The 23,859-nt window shown below is 43.2% G+C and overlaps 1 protein-coding gene across 2 annotated transcripts; it reads right to left on the reverse strand.

Annotated features, from left to right (window-relative positions):
• Positions 1–1,814: 1,814 nt before the first annotated feature.
• LOC123278707 (zinc finger protein 709-like) lies at positions 1,815–21,523 on the reverse strand. Of its 2 annotated transcripts, XR_011496166.1 has the most exons (5): positions 21,357–21,495; positions 8,647–8,773; positions 8,381–8,441; positions 5,403–7,993; positions 1,815–3,708 (listed from the first exon to the last, which is right to left on the reverse strand). XR_011496166.1 is itself a non-coding variant. In XM_070492098.1 (4 exons), the coding sequence occupies exons 1-4, from the start codon at positions 21,357–21,359 to the stop codon at positions 6,097–6,099; spliced, it is 2,088 nt and encodes a 695-aa protein (XP_070348199.1). In that variant the 5' UTR covers positions 21,360–21,523; the 3' UTR covers positions 3,943–6,096. The 2 variants fall into 2 exon arrangements, 1 of the variants encoding a protein (XP_070348199.1); XM_070492098.1 differs by lacking the exon at positions 1,815–3,708 and having other exon boundaries at positions 3,943–7,993; positions 21,357–21,523.
• Positions 21,524–23,859: the final 2,336 nt, after the last annotated feature.

The following is a 23,859-nucleotide window of genomic DNA, read 5'->3' on the forward strand; positions in this document are numbered from 1 at the left end:
TACCAAGTCTACTTGCCATCACCCGTAGGGACCCCTTCCTCATCCTGGAAGGTGGACCCATTGATGATATTACCAGTGACTTGCTTTTTCACATCAGGTTCACTGGTCCATCACTGGTTAACCATGGCAGAGGAGGGAAACAACTTGAATTTTGCCTCGACTCTTAAGTTGGGGGTCTGTAAGTGGTTTCACATTATGTGGGACCGTAAGGCCAAGGTGAATATGATCACGTCTGAGGTGTCAATGTATCTCTCAGAAATTCACGTTAATTTATCACCCTGAGCCATAAAAATCAGCCTCTGCAGATTGAGGTTTAATATGGGCAGAGTAAGGAGCGGCCAGAGTTGTAATTGGGTATTAGAGGCTAGATATTCCCAGAATTCTTTAAAACATAGACGGCAACCTGGGTAAGGCGTTGGTGCTATTTGTGGGACTGCACAGTGAGATCATGGGTAACGGCCCAGGACCTGTAAAAATGTAGAGACCGGTTGGATTCTGGGCTAAGAAAGTCTCTATTGCTAACAGGACTGCTGTTTGATCACTCTAAGGCTTCAGTCCATTCTTTGATCAAGGATGGCCTGTGTGATGTGGCGACAGAAGGCAGCATCTCTGCAGTGCACTCTGTTGGGTGTGGTGGCGTACACTATCCATAAAGTTTACGAACACCCTGGTCACCCACGTGATCTTAAGTGACTCTCCAAGTGGCCTATGTGTCTAAAATGGAAATGATCTCTTCAGAATGGATTACATCAGAGAAGAATGAAGCACTTCCCACTGTTCATGGGATACTCCAGAGGAGCAATGTTGGCTCCATGCTGTAAATACCCATCTCTTCAATGAGGAGGCTTTTGACTACAAAGCCTGGGGGGTCCTGCAATCATGACCCAAAGCAAAATGGGAAGTTGACCTGGGGGATCATCCACTGAGGCCCTGGAAGGGACTCCATTTACATGAAGACTCTGTCAGTTGCCAGCAGTACCTTCTCTAATTGTGTGCACCACCCAGTGAAGAGAATAGTTCTGGTACAAGAACGCCTTAGGTAATTTATTTCCACCATGGGACTTTAGAGACGCCTGTATGCTCAGTGAGAGGCATCTAAGGCATCTTGGAGAAGGACTGTGGGGAGGGGGACACTAATGGAATGTTATTTCAAAGATTCCAGAGCCTTTTGTTTCCCAGTTCAACCTAAGTCAATTTCTAAGTGTCAGGTGACTAAGTAAGCAAGCAGCTCTGATAAATTTAAGATTTACCAGATGTCAGAGTGTCACTGTGGCTGACAGAATGTGCCTACGACATGGTTTTTACCACTGCTTCTGTCACCCTTTCAGCTCAGTCCCCTCCTGTTGCATCAGAGAAAATGTGCAGTAAGACATGTGTGGATTTCTAAAGACTTTTCCAAGTCAGCAGGCACAGAGTAGGCTTGAGCTGGGAAATGAAGAGCTGGAGATGGTCTATGGATGGCACCGAAAACAACTGATGCTAATGCACATGGATGAGGATGTCCCCAGGCAGATTCTGCTTGGGATACTTTGTTTACGTTTCTGACCTCAGAATTTCCAAAGATCTGTCCACGAACCTGATTTAAACTCAAAGCAAAGTCTGGGAGCCCTCTCACTTCACTCTTAGTTATGAGTCTGAGCTGAAGGCAGGTGCAGCCCTAGGGGGTGTTTTCTCAAACAAGCCGGGGTTGCAAGAAAGGCCCGTTGAGGACTGAGTCCTTCATCTCAGTCCTGCAATCTTCCTAGGAAGGATCCCACAGTGGTGGAAAGGTTTGACCACATAAAAATGCAGATTCAGGAGGCCTTGACATTCTTCTAGCATATGAAAGCAATTATAATATTCACTTTCTAATAATTACATATATAACACATATATAAAATACTTAAGTGCTCTCATGAGTTTTCAGAAATGTTAGGAATACTGCCATCAAAAGGTGAAAAAAATCCCATCACCTCAGAAGAACAATCCTGTGGTGTCCATTTGAACGAAACCCTTCCAATTCATAAGTTCACACTTAAAAAAAAAAGGGAAGAGATTCTGTTCCCTTCGCTTTTTTAAACCTTGAAGCTGTTATTGCTCTTCCCCAATTTTCCACACCACGTGCTGGACGTCTAAGCATATAGAAAGGAAACCTGTGATCAGGTACCTGGGCTCCGGGGCTTTCTGGATCATTGAAATTAAAGACTCCGAGCCACTCCTGTGATGAAAAGATGTTGAAAATTTCCCATGTCTCCTCTTACACTCAATTAGGATGTTACTAAAAATCATACCTTCTCTCCCCAGCTCACTCAATTATTCCTGGGATGGTTGCCTCTAACCAGCCAGAGCTCTTTGTGCTCTTTCCACGGGGAGATCACAGCAGACCCACAGAGATGTCACTCTACCCATAGAACTCACTCAGGATGAGCTAGAACAAGGCAGGTGAAGGCAACTGTCTCTCTAAGTGGGAGGAACTCCATGGTTTACTGGGGTGCATGTTGCACACTCCAGTCTGTAGAGCAGCAAAACGAAAATGCCAAAAACGATAACATTTTAAATATTTGATGGTAATATAAAAATCCTCTCAAATGACATTAAAAACAAAAGACAACACAAATACCTGTGGCTTAGATCAATAGGAAGTCTCAAGTGTCAATAACAATAATAATGACATCCTCCCTCACTCCTACCCTCATAGAAAAGATATAAACACAACTCAGCCTATTAGCTCAATGCTATTTTTAAATTTTCTTCAAAGGCCTTCCTTCTATTCTACAAAACAAAGCTTCACTGCATCCATCACTTCTGCTTTTCCACAAACATGGAAGCACCAGGACTGCCAGGACTTGTCTGTTTCATGCTCTGTATTCAGATCCCACTGTCTCAGCTCTGCTACAGTGTGTACACTGACTCCACACTGCACGGCTTGTGAGGGACGCTGACGGTACCAGCAAGAGCACAGTCTCAGAGAAGGAAAGGCTTCAGAGTGGCACACTGGTCGTATTTCCCTGGCTGGGTCTGCACTGTCTCACAATATACCTAAACTCAAAGGCCTCAGCTGAGTCTAAAGGAGATAGTGAAAATATTATGGAGGATGCTAAGAAGAGAAGTTATGTATTTCAGTGAGGTACATCACAGTAAACAGTGTGTAATTCACCATAGGAAATACATCGGTGTTTTGACTGTAAGTAGGAAAGGCAAAGCTGTTCCAGAGGACCAGGAGCTGGCTGAATCCACTGCAAGGCCAAGTCTTACTCTGCTGAAGAGAAAAGTGTCCGACAGCTTGGTCATTAAAAGAACACAGTTTCCAAGACAAAACTAACAGTATTTTGTGACCATACAGGTAAAAATGGTAAAGGATAAAAGTCCAAATCATAAATGACTCTTTTCCTTCTTCTTACTAAAATGACTCACTGGAACTTCTTAAAAATTAACTTACCTTCACTACATTCTTTTTGCCTTCTAGAAAACAATGATTCGCTTCACAAAAAAAAAAAGTTTACAAGAGACAGAATTAAGTTTACCTTCTCACATCATTGAAGACAGAAAATAACCTGCCTCCTTGAATAGCAGTCCAACCCACAAACAGAGACCAAAATATTGTATGAAGTCCTTCAAGCACCATTACTGTTACACCTCATGGTCCTCTGGGGGTGGTCATTCTTAGTAGAATTCCTTACACCCCTCTCTGACGGCAGGTGCAATCCTGTAGGTCACTGGAAGAGGGCACTGAAGAAAAACATGGTGGTTACTTTTTGGATTAAAAATGAATGAGAAATTATTTTCATGACAAAAATTATAACTGTAAAAGAATAAGAAATACAGGTTGCCTGATGAAGAAATACCCGAATTGGTCCACACATGACAAAATTGACTCAAAATGTATAATGATTAAATGAAGAAGATTGCAAAGTATATCTGAAAATCCATAATCAAAAATGGATATTAATAGTCAGTAAAAATGAAATCCACAATAATATTTATTAACATAGGATGGACTGGAACAGTTGATAAGAAATATCAATGAAACTAGAGAAGTGTTCATTTCACAAACAGATGGACGTAGTTTTATTGACATACACTCAAAGGTCATTGACAACACATAGAGGGAATACATTCAAGCTACAAGTAACAAGAAACACACACAGTCTTCCCAGCATGAGAAAGGTGATTGTTATCACATGGAAGAACTGGGTCAAGGCAGCTGCTGCACCAGAAGCAAAGAAACAAACTTGTAGGTGCTTCTTTTGATGCCCTATTGGAGATGCCACGGTGAAGGAGGAAAATGTACTCACTAGCACTATCAACAGCAAAGCTGTTTCCTATACACATCAGACCGTATTCAATTATCATCTAGAGAGAAGGGGAATCACAGAATACTTCCACCCACAAAGGTCTGAATTAGCTTCCTGGTGGACACAAGAGGCCTTACAGAAAGATCCTAACTCCAATGGATCTTTGATGTGAAACTGGTGGAAAATGCATCTCTAACAAAACGGAAATCAACTAATTATTGATGGTTTTCAAGATACTCTTGACAAGAAGGGTGAAGAATCCAGAAAAAGGGATGGAAAATGGTGTCCTTGAAGCTCCTATGGAACTGGCTCCCTCCCTGTGTGGTGGCTCGAAAATCTGCCTAACGCCTTGTGTGCTTCTGCCTTCCAGATCTCACGCAAGTGAGGCCATTGGGGAATTCCAACAAGGAACCAGCAATGGGACGGATTCTTAAAGATCTAGCTCTTCAGATTACCCTCACTGACATAATGCAGTACAGGGGTGATGTGCTCAGCTCTAGATTTTGTTGCCCTGCCACAGGCCTCTACTTAATTCAAAGTCTATTCACCAAATACCAGTCAGAAGGAAGGACAAACAGCAAAGGCACAAATGGGAAAATAAGAATTCACAGGAAGTACACTCTTGGATAAACTTGCCATGCATAAATTTTTCCCAACTGTTTAACAGTACAGAAAATAAAAACAGGCTCCTCCACCCACCACCCCCAGAAAGGAGTCTTCTCTGAAACATGTACAATATGTATAATGGATGAGGCACATGCAGGAACTGTAAATACAAGGCCACTAAGAAAATCACAACAAATACAAACTGTCATGTTTCAATACCCCGTTCACACAGAACAATTAAAACATTATAAAAAAAAACTAAAGATAAAAAATTTACTGATTTAAGGGAAATGCACTACCTATGAATCTTATTTACTATTTATGAAGGATAACTAGCAGAATCATCTCACCTCAATATTCATTTCTGAAGTAATTAATAGAAATCCACAGTCTAATCTTGCACTTTAAGAAAGGCTTGACAAATAACATATTTACCACTTGGATAGTGACTCTTTCCTGTTGAAAGTTTTCTAGAACCTCATGTACAAATTAATTTCCATGAAGCTTTCTCATATGACTTACGTTTACATTTCCTTTTGGTGGGAGTTTCACATAAAAGGGTGTAGGCCAACTGAACTCTTTCTCATGCTCTCAACATTCAAGATGTTTTTATCCAATGAGTCCTTTCTGCCTTCAAGAAAGAAGTGGCGGGTCCCGCCCCGTGGCCGAGTGGTTAAGTTTGCGCACTCCGCTGCAGGTGGCTCTGTGTTTCGTTGGTTCGAATCCTGGGCGCGGACATTGCACTGCTTATCAGACCACGCTGAGGTGGCATCCCACATGCCACAACTAGAGGAACCCACAACAAGGAATATACAACTATGTACAGGTGGACTTTGGGGAGAAAAAGGAAAAAAAATAAAATCTTTAAAAAAAAAAAGAAAAAAGTGGGATAAGAAAAGTCCCAAATTGTTTATATCCACCTGGTTTTACCTCTAGTGTGTGTTTGTGCATATCCTCAAACATTTGCATGAGAACTAAAGCTTTTCTCACTTTCCTCACATTCTTAGGCTTTCTCTCCAGTGTGACTTCTTAAATGGACTCGAAGATATTTGGAAGCAGTGAAGGCTTTATTGCATTCTTTACATTCATAGGGCTTCTCTCACCTGTGAGTTCTTTCATGTATTTGAAGAGAACTGGAACAAGTGAACGCTTTACTGCAGTTTTTACATTCAAAGGGTTTCTCTCCAGTGCATTCTTTACATTCATAGGGCTTCTCTCACCTGTGAGTTCTTTCATGTCTTTGAAGAGAACTGGAAGAAGAGAATGCTTTATTGCAGATTTTACATTCATATGGTTTCCCTCTTGTGTGCGTTCTTTCATGTGTTGAAAGAGAACTGGTAGAAATGAAGGCTTTACCACATATTTTACATTCAAAGGGTTTTTCTCCAGTGTGACTTTTTTCATGGACTCGAAGATATTTGGAAGCAGTGAAGGCTTTATTGCATTCTTTGCATTCATAGGGCTTCTCTCCACTGTGAGCTCTTTCATGTATTCTAAGAGAACTGGAACAAGTGAATGCTTTACTGCAGTTTTTACATTCAAAGGGTTTCTCTCCAGTGTGAGTTCTTCCATGTCTTTGAAGAGAACTGGAAGAAGAGAATGCTTTATTGCAGATTTTACATTCATATGATTTCTGTCTTGTGTGCGTTCTTTCATGTGTTGAAAGAGAACCAGTAGAAATGAAGGCTTTACCACATATTTTACATTCAAAGGGTTTTTCTCCAGTGTGACTTCTTTCATGGACTCGAAGATGACTGGAACAAGCAAATGCTTTACCACATATTTTACATTCAAAGGGTTTTTCTCCAGTGTGACTTCTTCCATGGACTCGAAGATGACTGGAACAAGCAAATGCTTTACCACATATTTTACATTCAAAGGGTTTTTCTCCAGTGTGACTTCTTTCATGGACTCGAAGATGACTGGAACAAGCAAATGCTTTACTGCATTTTTTACATTCATAGGGTTTCTCTCCAGTATGAGTTCTTTCATGAAGTCGAAGAGAACTGGAAGAAGCGAATGCTTTAATGCATCTTTTACATTTGTAGGGTTTCTCTCCAGTATGAATTCTTTCATGTTTTTGAAGACAACTGGAAGAGGCGAACGCTTTAATGCATCTTTTACATTTGTAGGGTTTCTCTCTAGTATGAATTCTTTCATGTTTTTGAAGACAACTGGAAGAAGTGAATGCTTTACTGCATGTTTTACATTCATAGGGTTTCTCTCCAGTATGAGTTCTTTCATGAAGTTGAAGACAACTGGAAGAAGTGAATGCTTTACTGCATTTTTTACATTCAATCGGTTTCTCTCCAGTATGAATTCTTTCATGTCTTTGAAGATAACGCCAACAAGTGAATGCTTTACTGCATTTTTTACATTCATAGGGTTTCTCTCCAGTATGAATTCTTTCATGTCTGTGAAGATGACCAGAAGAAGTGAATGCTTTACTGCATTTTTTACATTCATAGGGTTTCTCTCCAGTATGAGTTCTTTCATGAAGTTGAAGACAACTGGAAGAAGTGAATGCTTTACTGCATTTCTTACATTCATAGGGTTTCTCTCCAGTATGAATTCTTTCATGTCTGTGAAGATGACCAGAAGAAGTGAATGCTTTACTGCATTTTTTACATTCATAGGGTTTCTCTCCAGTATGAGTTCTTTCATGAAGTTGAAGACAACTGGAAGAAGTGAATGCTTTACTGCACTTCTTACATTCATAGGGTTTCTCTCCAGTATGAATTCTTTCATGAAGTCGAAGATGACTGGAACAAGTAAATGCTTTACTGCATTTGTTACATTCATATGGTTTCTCTCCAGTATGAGTTCTTTCATGTCTTTGAAGTAAACTGTGATAAGTGAAGGATTTCCCACATTTCTTACATTTATATGGCTTCTCTCCATATTTTTGATACTCATATGTTTTATGTTCAGTGTGACATCTAATGTGCGCATTAAGGGATGAGTGATGCATGAAGACTCTTCCACATGCACTGCATCCAAATGGTATAGCTCCTGTAGTTTTCTTGTTCAGACTGAGATTTGGAAGAAGGATGAAGTTTTCTCCACGCTGACTATCCTCTTCACTTTCACAGAGTCTCCCTACCCTGTGCTTTCTGTAAAAATGACAAGGATATCGTTAATGATTTCTCTATTAATGATTTTATATTTATGTTTATTATGATTGATAGGAAATGTTTATGTTTTCTCCCTTCTGTGAATTCTCTGTAATTAAATATACTGAATTTCCTGAAAGAGGACTTCACCCTTATTTTCCAAACAGTGATATTCATAGATAAGGTTCACTAATACTATTTCTAAGTGAAATATTCTGCAAAAATTGAACCTCTGGATCACATTTCAGAAAGTATATTTGGTGAAAATTTTCTAAGAATAGCTAAATTTGAAACAAGGGTTATTTGTTTTGTTTTTTCTATTTTAAAACAATTTCTTAACATACAAGGATTCTCACATGAGACAGAGCTTTCTACTGTGTGACTCACCTTACTTTTCTCCCCTGGTCTTTGTACTGATCTTGAAGATCACAGTCTTCCCATGTTATTCCTGAAATGCAGACCCACAAAGTTTATTCCAAATATTAAAAATTAGACAAAAATTTCTAGATTCTCAGTCTATGCTAATCTATGGCCATTTCTACTTTATTTACTAACAACCTCCCCTTTCCACATTCTACATCTTAGAACACTGATGATGGGCAAGAACCAGTTGTTCTCTAATTGATGACGTGAAGGAATGTCCTCACTCTTACCTACTGAGGCCAGGTGCCTGAAGGTTTCCCACATCACATCTCTGTAGAGTTTCTTCTGTGGGGGATCCAGTAAAGCCCACTCCTCTGGGGTGAAGTTCACAGCCACGTCCTCAACGGCCACTGAGTCCTGAAACACCACAAATGTGTGTAGAGTAGGATACATGAGCCTGACAGCACTGGGGATCTACAGTGCAATTCTAGGAAGGTTAGATGGGATTCTATTATCTCCAAACATTTATTCTATGTGTGATCATCACAAGCTCCCTCTTTTCTGTACACAATGCTCATCAATTTAACAATATTGTGAACACACGGAAATACACATTTTCACTGTGATCACATTCCATCTGATTTCTCTCTAAGAACAAGCTCCAGAACATGTTGGGAAATGACTCAAATGCTATACAAATGAAACACGTATCATTTGTGGACCAATGATTCTTCCTAAGAAAACTTCTTTCATCTTCTTCCATATTACCCACAGGTTACAGCACTCCATGAGGCAGAGGGTGAAATCTATGGGATGTTTCAGTGAATAAAAACATAGTGCACAGGGCTGGCCCGGTGCTGCAGAAGTTAAGTTTATATGTTGTGCTTCTCGGTGGCCCGGGATGCACCAGTTCGGATCCTGGGTGTGGACATGGCACCACTTGGCACGCACAGCTATGGTAGGCATTCCACATATAAAGTAGAGGAAGATGGGCACGGATGTTAGCTCAGGGCCAGGCTTCCTCAGCAAAAAGAGGAGGACTGGCAGTAGTAAGCTCAGGGCTAATCTGCCTCTAAAAAAAAAAAAAAGAAAACAAAACATAGTGAAGAACTGGAAGCTTTTTGATCTGATCCAATCACCAAACTGAGAGTCCAGGAGGCCTGTGAAATCACACTGTGACCAAGCCCAGCTGCCCACGTTGTCCTAAACTACTCCAGGCCATTACACATAAGCAGATGCAGCTGGCTGAATGTAAATATTCTCGTGGTGAAACACTGCTTTTCACTTGTATAATATCTATCATAGACTCAGTTCTACCTTTCTCACTCTGGATGATTTGATGGGGCTGGAATTATTATGAACTGAGAGCTCAGGCACAAGGAAGAAGCCATGAAAACTTAGACCATAAGATCACTATACTTATGCTCCTGAAAGCTACTTCTCACCAATTTTAGCACACATTGTGAGATAAACTGCCACAAGAGCTCCTTCTGGTCAAATGCTAACTGTGTACCAGAGCTTTGCTCCCCTTGAGGAGTAGGTTAAGAGCTGCAGATTGGGGCCAGCCCCGTGGCTAACTGGTGAAGTTCGCGTACTCCACTTTGGAAACCCAGGGTTTCGCTGGTGTGGGTCCTGGGTGTGGACATGGCACTGCTCATTAGGCCATGCTGAGGTGGAATCCCACACAGCACAACCAGAGGCACTCACAACTACAATATACGACTATGTATTGGGGGATCTGGGGAGAAAAAGCAGAAAAAAACCCACAGGTGGATTGGCAACTATTGTTAGCTCAGGTGCAAATCTTTAGGAAAAAAATCAAAAGAGCTGCAGATTGCAAGGGAGATCCTTGAAGTACACATTGGTTTGATGTTAAATTTGCCCATGTTTATAAAATACATGAAGGATTTAACAGTGGTTTCCTCCAAAACAACATAAAATTTCCTTTGTCAAACTTCAAGAGGAAGTGTTTCCTGACCAGCCACTCTGGATGATGCCCTGCCAACTTCTGATCCTGTGCCTAAGGAGCTTAGAAACTGTCATTCTTGATCTCACAAGAAGAAAATGAACAAACTTGAGATGAACAACCCTTCTTAGATCCAGGAGAGCCTTGAGGTCCCAGGACAAACCAGAGTCTCCAAACTTGGGAAAGACAAAAAAAAAAAAGATGGCATTTTGAAATATGCCCCACATACTCTGTTCTTAATAAGGCCTGTACTAAAGAAAAAAAAAATCTATTTCCCCAGAGTCTAATGCAAGGGCAAAAATAACAAAAAAGACAGAACACAATTTCCACGAAGCCTAGGACAAGCCTCTGTAAATGAAGGCTCAAAATACAGATAATGGGAATACTTCGAGGAAAAGAGACAGAAGAAAACATCAAGTAATAATCACCAAATTACTCTAAAATTTATGATAGCCAGCACACTGTCCATCCAGGAAGCTCATGGAACACTAAACACGATAAAGTACAGAAGTGCACACCCAAGGGTATCACACTGAAACTAGAGAAACATCACAGACAGACAATGTGCGGAAAAGTACCAGAGAAGAAACACACCTTCGACAGAAAGAAACAAAGATTTGAATTAAATTGGACCACTTCTCAAAAACCACGCAACAAGAGCAGAGGAGGCTGAAAGAATTAAAGAGTTGAAAATAAAACTCACTTTCCTAGAATTCGGTCAAGGAAAATTATCCTTCAGTACAAAGAAGAAATAAGGACTTTCTGAGACAAAATTTGAGGAAATTTGTCCCAAGTACACATACTTGGAATGAAATTGTTGGAAAGTTTATCAGAAAGAATGTAAATGATAAAGGTAGGGGATTAGGAGAAGAAAAGATGAGAGAACATATCTCTTACGTTTCTTATAATTAATACAACAGATGACACTTTATTTAAACTACTGTCAGGAAGAATGAACTTGGTAATGAGAAGCTAATGGACAAGAGACATAAATGACAGCAATGTGACAAAGCACAGGGAAAGGAAAATTGGGGACAGGGTGTTAAGAGGTACTTGCACACAGTGAAGTGGCACAGTGCTACTCGGCAGAGGGGTGGGTTAGTTGTAAATGTATGCTGAAATCTCAAGGGCAACAACAAAAATGTGTCTTTTAAAAAATGTGTAACTGATATGTTGACAGGGGAAAAAAAGAATTACAGGAAATGCTCAATTTTAACCAGAGAAGGTGGCAAAAAAGTAGAAGACAAAAACAAACAAGGGTAAAAATGGAAAAACTAAAATTTTGGTAAATATTAATCCAACTGAATCATTAACCTCTTTAATCATCAATGGTCTCATTACAACTGAAAGACACAGTAACAGAGTTCAAAAAATTCCACTGTATGCTGTCTACAAGAAGCCCACTCTAAGTATAAAATCAGAGAGATGAAGGGTAAAGGGATGGAGAAAAACAGACCATGCCAACACGAGTCCAAAGGAAGCTGCCAGAGGAATAGACATCATAGACAATGCAGATTTCAAACTGAGGAAAATGCCGAGATAGAGAGGCAGCAGGTACGGATAAAGGGGCCTATTCTCTGAGAAGGCACAGCAACGCTGCATGTGTACCTGCCTAACAACAGAGGGGCAACACACCTCAGGGAGGAACTGACCGAATGCAGGAGAGACAGACAGATCCAGTACCACAGCTGCAGAAGTCAACACCTCCTCATCAGGAATTAGACATTTCAGTAGGCAGGAAGTGAGGAAGGACAGAGGTGCAATGAACAGCAATGCAAAACTGCTGGGTTTCATTGTAATCTGCGAATACTTCACAGAACAGCAGAATATACATTCTTCTCAGGTTCACACGGAACATTCACCAAAACAAACCACACCTTGGGACATAAAGCACACCTTAACAAATTTGAAAGAACAGAAATCATACAAAATAGGCTCCCATACCACATAGGCATTCCTCTAGAAGGCAATACCAGCAATAGTTGAAAACCCCCTAAAGTGTGGTGCTTCAAAAATACACTTCTTGATAATACATAGTATGAAACTAGAAGTCTCAAGAAAAACTAAAAATTATTTTGAATTAAAAACAGGAAAACACAACATAGCAAATGTTGTTGGATGTAGCGAAAGCAGTATCCAGGGGGAAATCCATGCCATCAAACAAATACACTGGAAAAATCAAAGATCTCTAATCACTCATGCAAGCATGCACCTTAGCAAAGAATAAAAAGAAGAGCAAGTTAAACCCACAGCAAGCACAATAAAAGAAATAATAAAATAAGAAAGGAAATGAATGTCATTGTGGGAAATCAATGGAGGAAATGAAAAAAGTTGCTTGTTTCACAAGACCAACAAAATTGAGAAATATGCACTCAAGATAACAAAGGGAAGAGAGGGACGACAGAAATTAGTAATATCAGAAAGGAAAGGAGGGGAAATGAACATAAAATAAGATTTGAGAAAATGCAATATCTATTTATGATAAACCAGTAACAGAGGAGAACTTCCACTTCTTGAGAAAGAACACCTTCACAAATCCTGTAGCTGAATTCTCGGGGTTTGTTTCATATCACTGTCTTTATGCAACAACTGGAAGAACTCACAATGACAGAAACGACTCCTGGGATTAATAAGAGAGTACAGCAAGTTTGCTTTCCTTCTAGACCCACAGGAATAGAGTCAACTGATCTTTGACAAAGAAGGAAAGGAGATTCAAATGAAAAAGCAAACATTTTAAGCAAACAGTGGGAGAACTAATGGATATCCACGTGCAAATACACACATACAAAACAAATGGAGACAGGCCTCACACTTTTCATGATAATTAAGTCAAAACACATCACAGATCTAAATGTAAATTGCCAAAGGAATAAGCTCCTACAAGAGAACACAGAAGAAAAGCTGGATGACCTTGTGTTTCTTGATGAATTTTCACATAGAAAACCAAAAAGCAAGGTCCACAAAAGAAAAAACAAAAAATTTTACAATTGTAAGTCAAACGAAAAACTCCTCCTCTGAAAAAGATGGAGTAAAGAGAAGATCAACAAATTCAGAGTAAGAGAAAAATCTCTGTAAAACATTTATTGGTTAAATGGTTGGTATCTGAAATATGCAAAGAATTCTTAAACTGTAATAGTAAGAGGAAAAACATGCAATTAAAAAATGGGCAAAAGATCTGCAGACAGCTCACTGAAGGAGAGATCTAGATGGGAAATAAGCAATATGAAACATGCTCCACATCAAATGTCATTAGGAAACTGCAAAGAAAACAACAGTGGGCAGCACTAAACACTTATGAAATGGGTAAAAGTCAAAATATTCAGAACAGCAAATATCAGTGAAGATGCAAAGTTACAGGGAATCCTAGTCATTGCGGGTGGAAATGGGATTTGGAACACCCACACTGCAAGACCGGAACCTCCTTTCAGAATAAGATACACTGTCACTACACAGAGTAAGAGACAGCAATCACGCTCCGTGGTATTTTCCCAAATGAGCTGAAACCTTATGTTCGCACAAAACCTACATAAGAATGTTTAGAAGCACTTTATTCATAATTGGCAAGAGTTAGAATTTTCAACAAGATGTCCTTCAAGTATCGAACAGTCAATCAGTGGTGCATCCAAACAATGAAACACCATCCAATGATAAAAAGAAGTGAGGTATCAAGAAATGGAAACACACGGAGGAACCTTAAAAGACAGTTCTTAAGAAGCCAATGTGACAAGGCTATGTAGTGTATGATTCCAAGTATATGACATTCTGGAAAAGACCAAAGTATGAGGCACTAGAAACATCTTTACTTGTGAAAGATTTGGAGGTTGGAGGGAGGGACGAGTCAATAGGTGGAGAACAGGGGAGTTTCAGGAAAGTGAAACTACACTCCATGATACAGAAATGATGTGTCCACGTCATTACATATTTGTGAAAACTCACACAGTGTGTAACACACAGAGTCAATGCTAATGTGCACCGTGCACTGTAATGCGTCCACATGGGCTTGGAAATTCTACGAAATGTACCACAGTGATACCGGATGTGAAAAAGTGCAAACTGTGCAGATGCAGAGAGAAGGGTTATGTGGAAATGCTAAATTCTAATCAATTTTTCTGTAAACCTAAAACTGCTCTAAAAAAAATGCAGACTTTTAAAAAAAGGATGAAGACAGACATTACAAGTCAGCCCTTTTTGACTGAAACAGGACACCTCTCATTCAACTGACTTCAAGTTATTCCTTTTTCAAGATTGGCCCTGAGCTAACATCTGTTGCCAATCTCTTCTTCTTCTTCTTCTTCTCTCAAAAGCCCCCAATACACAGTTGTATCTTCTAGTCGTAGGTCCTTCTAGTTGTGCAACAACTTCAACATATTTCAATAAGCCAGTCTGGCTCTAGGAGCCTGAGACCCACAGGGGATGGGAAACTTCCATTGAATGCCTTGTTGGAGAGCACAGCACTGGATCCTGTGAGAAGTGCCATGGTCACTATGAGTAGTAGCAGAACCCCAAGTTGGATGAAGAGTGTCCTGGTGTTGTAGACCTATTAGTGTACATATAAGGGTGACTTCTGAGTTCTATTTTGGGGATCTCTGAGTCAAGAGATTTCCAGAATTCTTTTACCACAAAGGGGCAAGACAACTGCTTGCTTTATAGAGTTTCAGGTGCCTGGGCTTAAGTTGGGTTGAATGAATCTCTTCACTGGGCCAAACTCAGACTGTGGTTGGTCCACTATAACCTAGAGGGTCGGGATCTTTGCTGCAACAGGTACAGGGCTGGGAGCAGCAGCAGAGTGACTTAGGGGCCCTGGGGAGCCCTCTGGAATCTTGCTTCCTACTGGCTGCACTTTCCTGTCTCTTCTTTCTCTCTGAAATAATTGCTCTTGAAGGAGTGACCATCGGATGGGGTCAGCTCAGTGACAGGGTATAATCATCCTCATAAGTGCACACTCCCCCTGATATCAAGGCCACTCCAGCCTCAGTCTCTCCTTCACTCTCAACACACAGACAGATGCCACCCAAGACACTGACAGAACATCACATTAAGGAGGGCCAGATTCACAGACTCCTGCCCACAGAGGACAGGAATTTCCAAAACTGCCAACTCAGTGTCCTCTGCAGTTAGAACCTGGGCTTGGTGGGGTCAACAGTGCAACAAAGGGCAGCCCGGCGCCCAGGAGGAGCTGCCCAGCAAGCAGCAGCCCACAGTGCAGGAGCCTCCAGGCTTTCTCATCAGCCTGTCCAGGTAAGAAGGCCCAGGGGAAAGAGAGGATGAGGCTTAAGTGTTCAGTCATCAAACATCATCAGCATCAAATCCTGGCAACTCATTAGAAGAAGAAACTTGAGGGACAAAAATAGGCATTCGCACTGGCTCGTTTTTATATAAAGAAACACTAACAGGATGATGAAGCAGTGAGCAAAACTGACCAGTCGAGAGTGGCTGGAGTAAGAGCAGGAGTTGGGCAGGACATGTGGGCAGGAAGTTGTCTTAAGCTACTGTCCTCTCTTACAAATTTTTTAAACATTCCCATGCAGGGAGCAGCCCAGTGGCCCAGTGCTTAAGTGCTCACGTTCCACTACAGTGGCCCGGGGTTCGCCGCTTCAGAACCCAGGTGAAGACATGGCACCGCCTGTCACAGCATGCTGTGGTAGGCGTCCCACATAAAAGTGTAAGGAGATGGGCACAGATCTTAGCTCAGGGCCAGCCTTCCTCAGCGAAAAGAGGAGGATTGGCAGCAGTTAGCTCAGGGCTAATCTTCCTCAAAAAAAAGAAAAAACATTCCCATGTATTCTTCACTTGAAATAAGGGAAGACCGGGGCAGGCCCAGTGGCATAGCAGTGGAGTCCACATGCTCCGCTTTGGCGGCCAGGGGTTCGCCAGTTTGGATCCTGGTCATGGACCTATGCACCGCTTGTGAAGCCATGCTGTGGCAGGCGACCCACATATAAAATAGAGGAAGATGGGCATGGATGTTAGCTCAGGCCCATCTTCCTCAAAAATAAAATAAAATAAGGAGAGACATTTATATATGCCATATTTTCCTATGTTTGATCATTACTTTTAAATAACTTTTAGTTTTAACATTTCTACGTAGGAAATCACTCCAAGATTTAATCCTTTAAACACTAATGGACATAAAACTGTACACCATAAAACATTTACCAATCCCTTTCTAACAAAAAAGACAAGGGGCATTCTTGTTTCTGCCTCCACTATATTTACCCTGGGAATATTTTTAGGAAGGAGTAGCATATTATACTACCTTAGGGGTCTGCAAGTAAGCCCTGAAATAAACTAGGAATTCCAAAGATTTACACAAGCTCTGACCTGATTCCTCATATCAATGAAAAGAGAAATTCAAGTGCCTTTTCCCACATCCATGGAAATAGAATTCAGGGCTGGCCTGGTGGCATAGCAGTTAAGTTCAATTTGCTCTGCTTCAGTGGTCTGGGGTTCGTGTGTTTGGATCTCAGGTGTGGACCCAGCACCCTTCATCAAGCCAGGCTGTGGCAGCATCCCACATAAAATGGAGGAAGATGGGCACAGACGGTAGCTCAGCTACAATCTTCCTCTCACACACACATGCACACACACAAACAATACGAAAATAAATAAAATTCATTTGCCTTAGAAATAGTATAGCCTTTTAAATGTCAAAGTTCTCTAGGGACATGGACACACAAAACTGACGTAAACCTGGAAAATGCACCTGACAAATAAAAATGGAAAGTAATAGGAGATATTGGGGTATACGAGGAAGCCATTTTGGGTAAACCTAATTCGGCCTGACCTTGTCTTTCCAAAAGGGCCTGATTGTGGCCGTTGAGCATGCATTGTACATCTGCTTTCGATATTCCCCATGGCAAGAACAAAGGCCCTTGAGATAAAGGTGCAACTTCTCTTCCCCTCCCAACGTTGGCATTTCTTTAAGGATTAAGCATCTTTCCTTAGACTAGGAACTGATTGCTTGTGGTGCACGCCTGTGACCGCCCAGCTCAAGACAATAGACTTGCTCCCTGCTGTGCGCACCGCCTGTAACCACCCAGCTCAAGACAATAGACTTGCCTCATGCTATGCCCTCCGGAGATAGCAGACCACTACCTTCTGTGGCCATCAAGCGCTGTGCTGACAGGACAATCTTGTGACTATTGTGGGAGGAACATTTCAATCATATGTGAAACACCCTCTTTGAGGGAATATAACCACCCTGTGTACCCCCACTTCTTTGGAGTGCTCTGTTCCTTTGTGGAAAGGCTCTCCCGGGTTATAATCCTCAGATTTCAGCTCAGAATAAACTCACCCAAATTTTCATTTATAGATTGGTTATTTTCGTCAACACACCTGAGAACTGAAATACACCCATCTCACCTCTTGAGGTTCTCTTGTCTAAATGGAAGAAAATTGTTTCCACAATTGTCTTGCCTTGCTCACATCGTATCTCTGACATTACATTTCCAAACGCCAAGTGCAAATGGAAACTAGAATCAGAGGATTGTAATCTTCAACTGATCAAGGAATCCGAGGACAGAAACAGGAATATTCCAATCAGCTCATAGAAGCAGCATGCTGGCCTGCAGTTCACAAGGAAACCCACACTCAGAAAGGGACCATATTGCCAGACTGGAGGTGTAGACTCTCCCCACTGAGGCAGAACCTCTGGAGAGGGTCAGGCCCTGGTGAAGGAGGGTGGGGACCCCTGAGCAGCCACAGGAATGAACTCTGGGAGCCCCACACACCCTGCCTCTCCTGTGAGCATGGAAGCACTGCCTCCCTCAGACTCCCACTCTCACATGTGGGGAAACTCTCAGCAGGATTCAGTTTAAGCTTCTGAAGCAAATGAACTCAAAATTCATGAACACTTTGTCCACAGGATGGAACACCTGATCTTCACAGACTTCCTCACTGTGCAGATTACACTCTCAGTGCACCTACAGTGTGGGTGCAAAACTCAAACGATGTCTAAAATGTCCAGGCCTAAGAACCACAACCACAACCTCAGACAGGGCATCACTCCCCACCCCATGAGCACGTGCACCCCCAGCTGTCCAGGGCTCTGCAGCTCCTCTCAGGAGAAAGGCTCCTTCCATGGGGGTGTGAGCAGGAGGACACCTGCAGGGAGAGGCTCCCCAGGAAGGACAACTGGGCCTGCAAGCCCTTCCCTCTGCAGGTTCAAGGGGGCCTTAGCTTGAGTCTTGGACTGAGGGCCTCTGCTCCCCACTGGAGATGCTCTGGAACATCATTGTTATTTTAAATCAAACAAGCCCAGTGTTGGAATAATCCAGCAAGATCACTTAAACCCAGTCCTTCCATGGAAAATAGGGAAGAAAAGTATAAGGTATTTCTACCACTTCAACTATAAAACCTCAAATATCTATTCCATTCAGCAAAATAATGTCAGTTGATTATTACTGTTAACTGAGGGATGTCTCGCAACCTGATGTGCACAGAAGCTGAGACCACGGCACACCAGGCTTTGAAAAAAGGAACGGTTGATCCATTGGCAAGGATACAGGAGGACAGGCTCTCAACTCCGTCTCCCTCATCCAAAGCGTGGGCTGAGGCTTAAGGGAGCAGGGAGGGCCGGCTGGGATGCAAAGACCTGGCAGGGTGAGGCCTGACTGGCAGATCAAAACTTTCTCTTCAGCACAGGCTCCTGGCTGGCTGCCTCCTGTGACAAAGAGCTTTAAGGTCCTGTTGTTAAGATGGGGTTAGGGATGGGCGGCTGGCAGGAAACACAGCATAAACAAGGGTGAAGTTGTCATGCAGATTCAACTCATTGCCTTCTCCACTGGTAAGAGTTTCTAGAGATCTAGAGTCATCCTGCCCTCCCTGGCACACAGAGGGAGGCACCCTTACAAAGGGACCTTTCTCTTAGAATGTAAATTTCCCTTACAAAAGAGTAACTTCTAGGTTTCTGAGATTTGCCTGTCTGCTGTTTTTTTAATAATCACCAGCTCAAAATAGCCCTTATGCCAAAGACGCACGCTTTGGGATGACAACTCTGTTCCTGGTCCTGTGGTGACATTATTTCTGTCACAAGACATCACACTTGAACGCTTGTGGTCAGCATGTCTAAGCCCTGGAATTTCATTTGAAAACATCCAAAAGTAAAGAACAGATCTCAGAATCTTACTACACATGCTCAGGTGAAGACACAGTGAAACAAGTATTCTTAACAAATGGAATGTAACAAACGAATATTATATTTTTCCTGAAATTCACCTCTTTGTTGCCTGTTTGGAACTATTTTATAGTGTCTTCCAAGGTCTGTTCAGTAAATGTATTTACCCTTATTGAAAAACCGAGACTTAAATAAGTGAATAATTTTTTCTCATTCACAAATGGGGGGTGGGCAGATTCCAATGGGACCGATCGCCCAGGACATTTTTTCAACAGGAACCTCCACCCAAAGCACTTCCCATGGGATGTCTGGGCCCAGATGATCCTTGGGGAGAGGCACAAGGATTTCCTGCAGTGAGGTTCCAGATGATTATTCTCTGCTTTCCTCTCATGTAAAATATCCACATGATGAGGATGGAGGCTGCCCCAGGGAAAGAAGCCCAAGGCGTCCTGCCCTGCATAGCAATCTGTATCATCCTCCGGGAAGCACAGGACATCCTGACCTGATCCCAGCTGATTCTTATCTAAAGGTACAGGACCACCCAATAACCAAACCCACCTGCACCAGCCACTTTAATGACTTTTTTGTTTTGGAAGATTAGCCCTGAGCTAACATCTGCTGCCAATCCTCCTCTTTTTTGCTGAGGAACACTGGCGCTGAGGTAACATCTGTGCCCATCATCCTCTACTTTATATGTGGGATGCTGCCACAGCATGGCTAGCCAAGCAGTGCCATGTCTGCATCTGGATCCAAACAAGCAAACCCTGCGCCCCCGAAGCAGAACGTGAGAACTTAACTGCTGCGCCACCGGCCGGCCCCACAACTTTTCCACACAATCTTTCCTTTGTCTTGTAAAGAAATAACTCACATACCTATGCCTTATAAGTTTAGCCCTGCCCTCAATCCATTGCAGCTCTTCCTGCCCATGGGTCCTGTCCACACGCTGTTCTCTGAATGAGGGAGCACTACTGCCAGACCTTGAGAGTCCAAGGAATCTTTCTTTCGACTTCTCTGCTCCCGGAGGCCGCATCACACAGACAAATCTAATCTTTAACATAGAGCCATCCTGGGCCCCCGTGTGGCCCAGTGGTTAAATTCGCGTGCTCCGCTTCAGTGGCCCAGGGTTTCGACAGTTCGAATCCTGGGTGGAGACATGGCACCACTCATCAGGCCATGCTGAGGTGGCGTCCCACATGCCACAACTACAAGGACTCACAACTAAAATATACAACTATGTGAGGGGTGGAGCTTTGGATAGAAAAAGGAAAAAGAAAATCTTACAAAAAAAAAAAAATAGAGCCATCCAGGGCTCTGGGGGATAATGATAAACGGTTAACATATTGGCTCTGGTTGAAACGCGCCATGGAGGAGCAAGTGTTGATAAGCATCCTGTGAATCAAAGAGGGGAAGTGGCTTTGGGAGTGCGCGGAGGCATGTGAAAATTTACGGATTTGCCTTCAGTCCCAAGAAGAGCAGCTGTGGGGAAAGGACTGGGGATTTGAGACCCGGTTCCCCGAATATATGGAAAATTCAGAGAAAACAGGTGCCCCCTGCGGAGAAAGGAGGCCCTGGGGACGCACAGACCGCAGGCCCTCCGCGCACGGACCCCGGAGCCCAAGGCCCGACTGTCCTGCGGGCCCTCCCGCGGACCCCGCACCGTCTGGGACACGCGGGGCTGCGGGCGCACAGCGGCCCAGAGACGCTCCGACCCAAGTCGCCGCGCGCAGGGACCACAGGACGCCCGGGGCCCGGCTGCCGGCCCCGCCCCCACGCTGCGGCCGGAGGGGCCTGAGGACCGAGCGGCGCCACAGCGGACTCGGGGACGCAGACCCCGGAAGGGACCGCGGGAGGCCGGGCCAACCCCGCCGCTTCCCACAAGCCCCGCCTTCCGTGTCCTCGCCCCGGGGCCGCACACTCACCATTTCCAGGGCTGCTGGGTCCTCCTGAGTCCTTCCTACGACCCCAACAGTCAGTGCAGGTCACAGTGCGACAGAGGCTCTGGCAGAGCCACCAGGACACTTACGGCAGAAGACAGGTCACCCGCAGCGCGACAGCAGCCGGAAGCCACCTTCACAGGAAGTCCAGTGCACGGCCCCACCCTCCTGCCCCAGAGCCTCCCCTGATTGGAAGATCCCAAACGCCCCGCCCCTCATGCCAGAGTGACAGCAGCGGGGAGGCTGCAGAGCTCAGCCAAACCCGACTAGGCTGTGGGCTGGAACCAGACTCACTTGGCACGTCTGCATTTAAACGGAACTTTTTCCTGGCCTGGGGCTGCCTCTATTGTTTCCACCTTTGTGAACTCAGGGGTCCAGGTGTGCAGGGGGAAGTACTGACTGAATTTCAAATGGCGCAAGTGATGCGGGGTCGGTGAGCAGAGGAGTCAGAAGAAGGATTTCTTGTACACTCAATGTCTAGCAGTAGTGCTCTTTTATTCAGAGAATAGTATGGAATACCATGGGGACAGGACCCATGGACAGTAAAGAGCTGCTGCCTATGGACAGGACCCACGGGCAGCAAGAGCTGCTGCAGTATGTTGAGGGTTGGAGCTAAACTTAAGGTGAGTTGTCTCTTTACAAGACAAAGGAACGAATATGTAAAAACAAGTCATTAAAATGATGTCAGTGCAGGTGGGGTCTGGTTATTGGGTCCTATAACTTTAGATAAGAATCAGATCGGATTAAGTCAGGATGTCCTGTGCTTCCCGGAGGATGTTGATGGTGGGGGGAGTCAGCTACATGAGGTTACCAGACAAGCACAATAAACAACACTTAAGTCCTTGCCCTCCCTATTAAGAGTTTCTAGAGGTAAGGTCATCCCCCTTCCTCCTGGTGCAGAGAGGGAGACACCCCCAGAGATGGAGACTTCCTTCACAAATTGAAATGTCTCTCATCAAACGGCAAGCAAATTCCACTCCTCAGAGCCTCCTTCCCATCTGCAGTTTTTTTAAAAGTAACCAGCCTGAAATAATCCTCATCACAGACCATGAGGGTGACCCAGGCCAGGCCACGTGGAAATAATAAGATCTTATGTCCTCTAGGGGCCATGGGCTTGTGATAAGGCTGTGAGGCCAACCGTGGAACTCTGACCCATGTTGAGAAACACTGACACTTAAATGTGACCTCACCATCTGTGAAAAAGGGTCAGGCTCCCTTTTATTCAGTGATCCTTGTTAGCAATGTGCCTTCCACCCATGCCTCCCACCCCACTCACTTGCTCCTTAAGATAAAGAGTCCATGGGGACTGGCCTAGTGTGTAGTGGTTAAGTTCACACGCTCTGCTTCAGGTGGTCTAGGGTTCACAGGGTCAGATCCTGGGTGTGGACCTATACACCACTCATGAAAGCCACCCTCTGGCGGTGTCCCACATACAAAATAGAGGAAGACAGGCAACAGATAGCTTAGGGCCCATCTTCCTCACCAAAAAAGAAAAAAAAAGATAAAATATCCCAATACACTTGGCTCTGGTGGGAAGTTTGAATGCCACAGCCTAGGCTGGGTGCAAGGACTCTTCTCAGTGTAACCACAGGGTGTGACATGTGTTCATTAAAGTCTCAGGTGTACATCTGACACTGGAAGGAAATTTATTTTAGATCAGTTTTTGCCCTTGTCCCAAGAGACCTCTCAAATGTTAACGGCTGTAACATCCAGATCTAAGGCCGTTGACTTACCTTCCCTGATATAAGAAATATGACGTCATTTTGAATGAATGTCGGATGCAGCTGGAAACTCTTCCCCCACCCCTTAGCTTTATCAAGGGATAACTGAACAACACACCTGTCCATATTTAGAGATCACAGTGCGATGACTTGATATATGTATACAATTTGTGTACTTGAAATTTGCTAAGACAGCGGATGAAGTCTTCTCACCACACACACACACACACACACACACACATGCACACACACACACACACACATTGTGCCTAAGTACCCAGGAGTGGAATTGATGGGTCACATGGTAATTTTAGTTTTTATATTTGAGGAACTCCCAGAGCCTTTTCCACAGTAACTACACCATTTTGCATTCCCACCACCCACGTGTGGGAGTTCAAATTTCTAAATACATCCTCAACAACACTTCTTACCTCACATCTTGATTCCAGCCCTCCTAGTGGGGGTGAAGTGGTATCTCACTGGGGTTTTCATGTGCGTTTCCTTCCTCATTAAGGATGCCCAGCATCTTTTCATACGCTCTGGAGCATTTCCCTGTCTTCCTTGGAAAACAGTGTATTCAGATCCTTTTCCATATTTAAATAGAGTTTTTTGACGTTTTCTAATTGAGTTTGAAGAGGTCTTTAGGTATTTTTCATACAAGTTTCTTATCAGAATTACGATTTGCAGAATTTTCTTCCATTCTATAGGTTGTGTTTTGACTCTCTTGCCTTAAAATTTCTGCTTTTGATTGTGGTACCATACGCATA

This window comes from Equus asinus, chromosome 20 (assembly GCF_041296235.1).
Source record: "Equus asinus isolate D_3611 breed Donkey chromosome 20, EquAss-T2T_v2, whole genome shotgun sequence".
Taxonomy (NCBI): domain Eukaryota; kingdom Metazoa; phylum Chordata; class Mammalia; order Perissodactyla; family Equidae; genus Equus; species Equus asinus.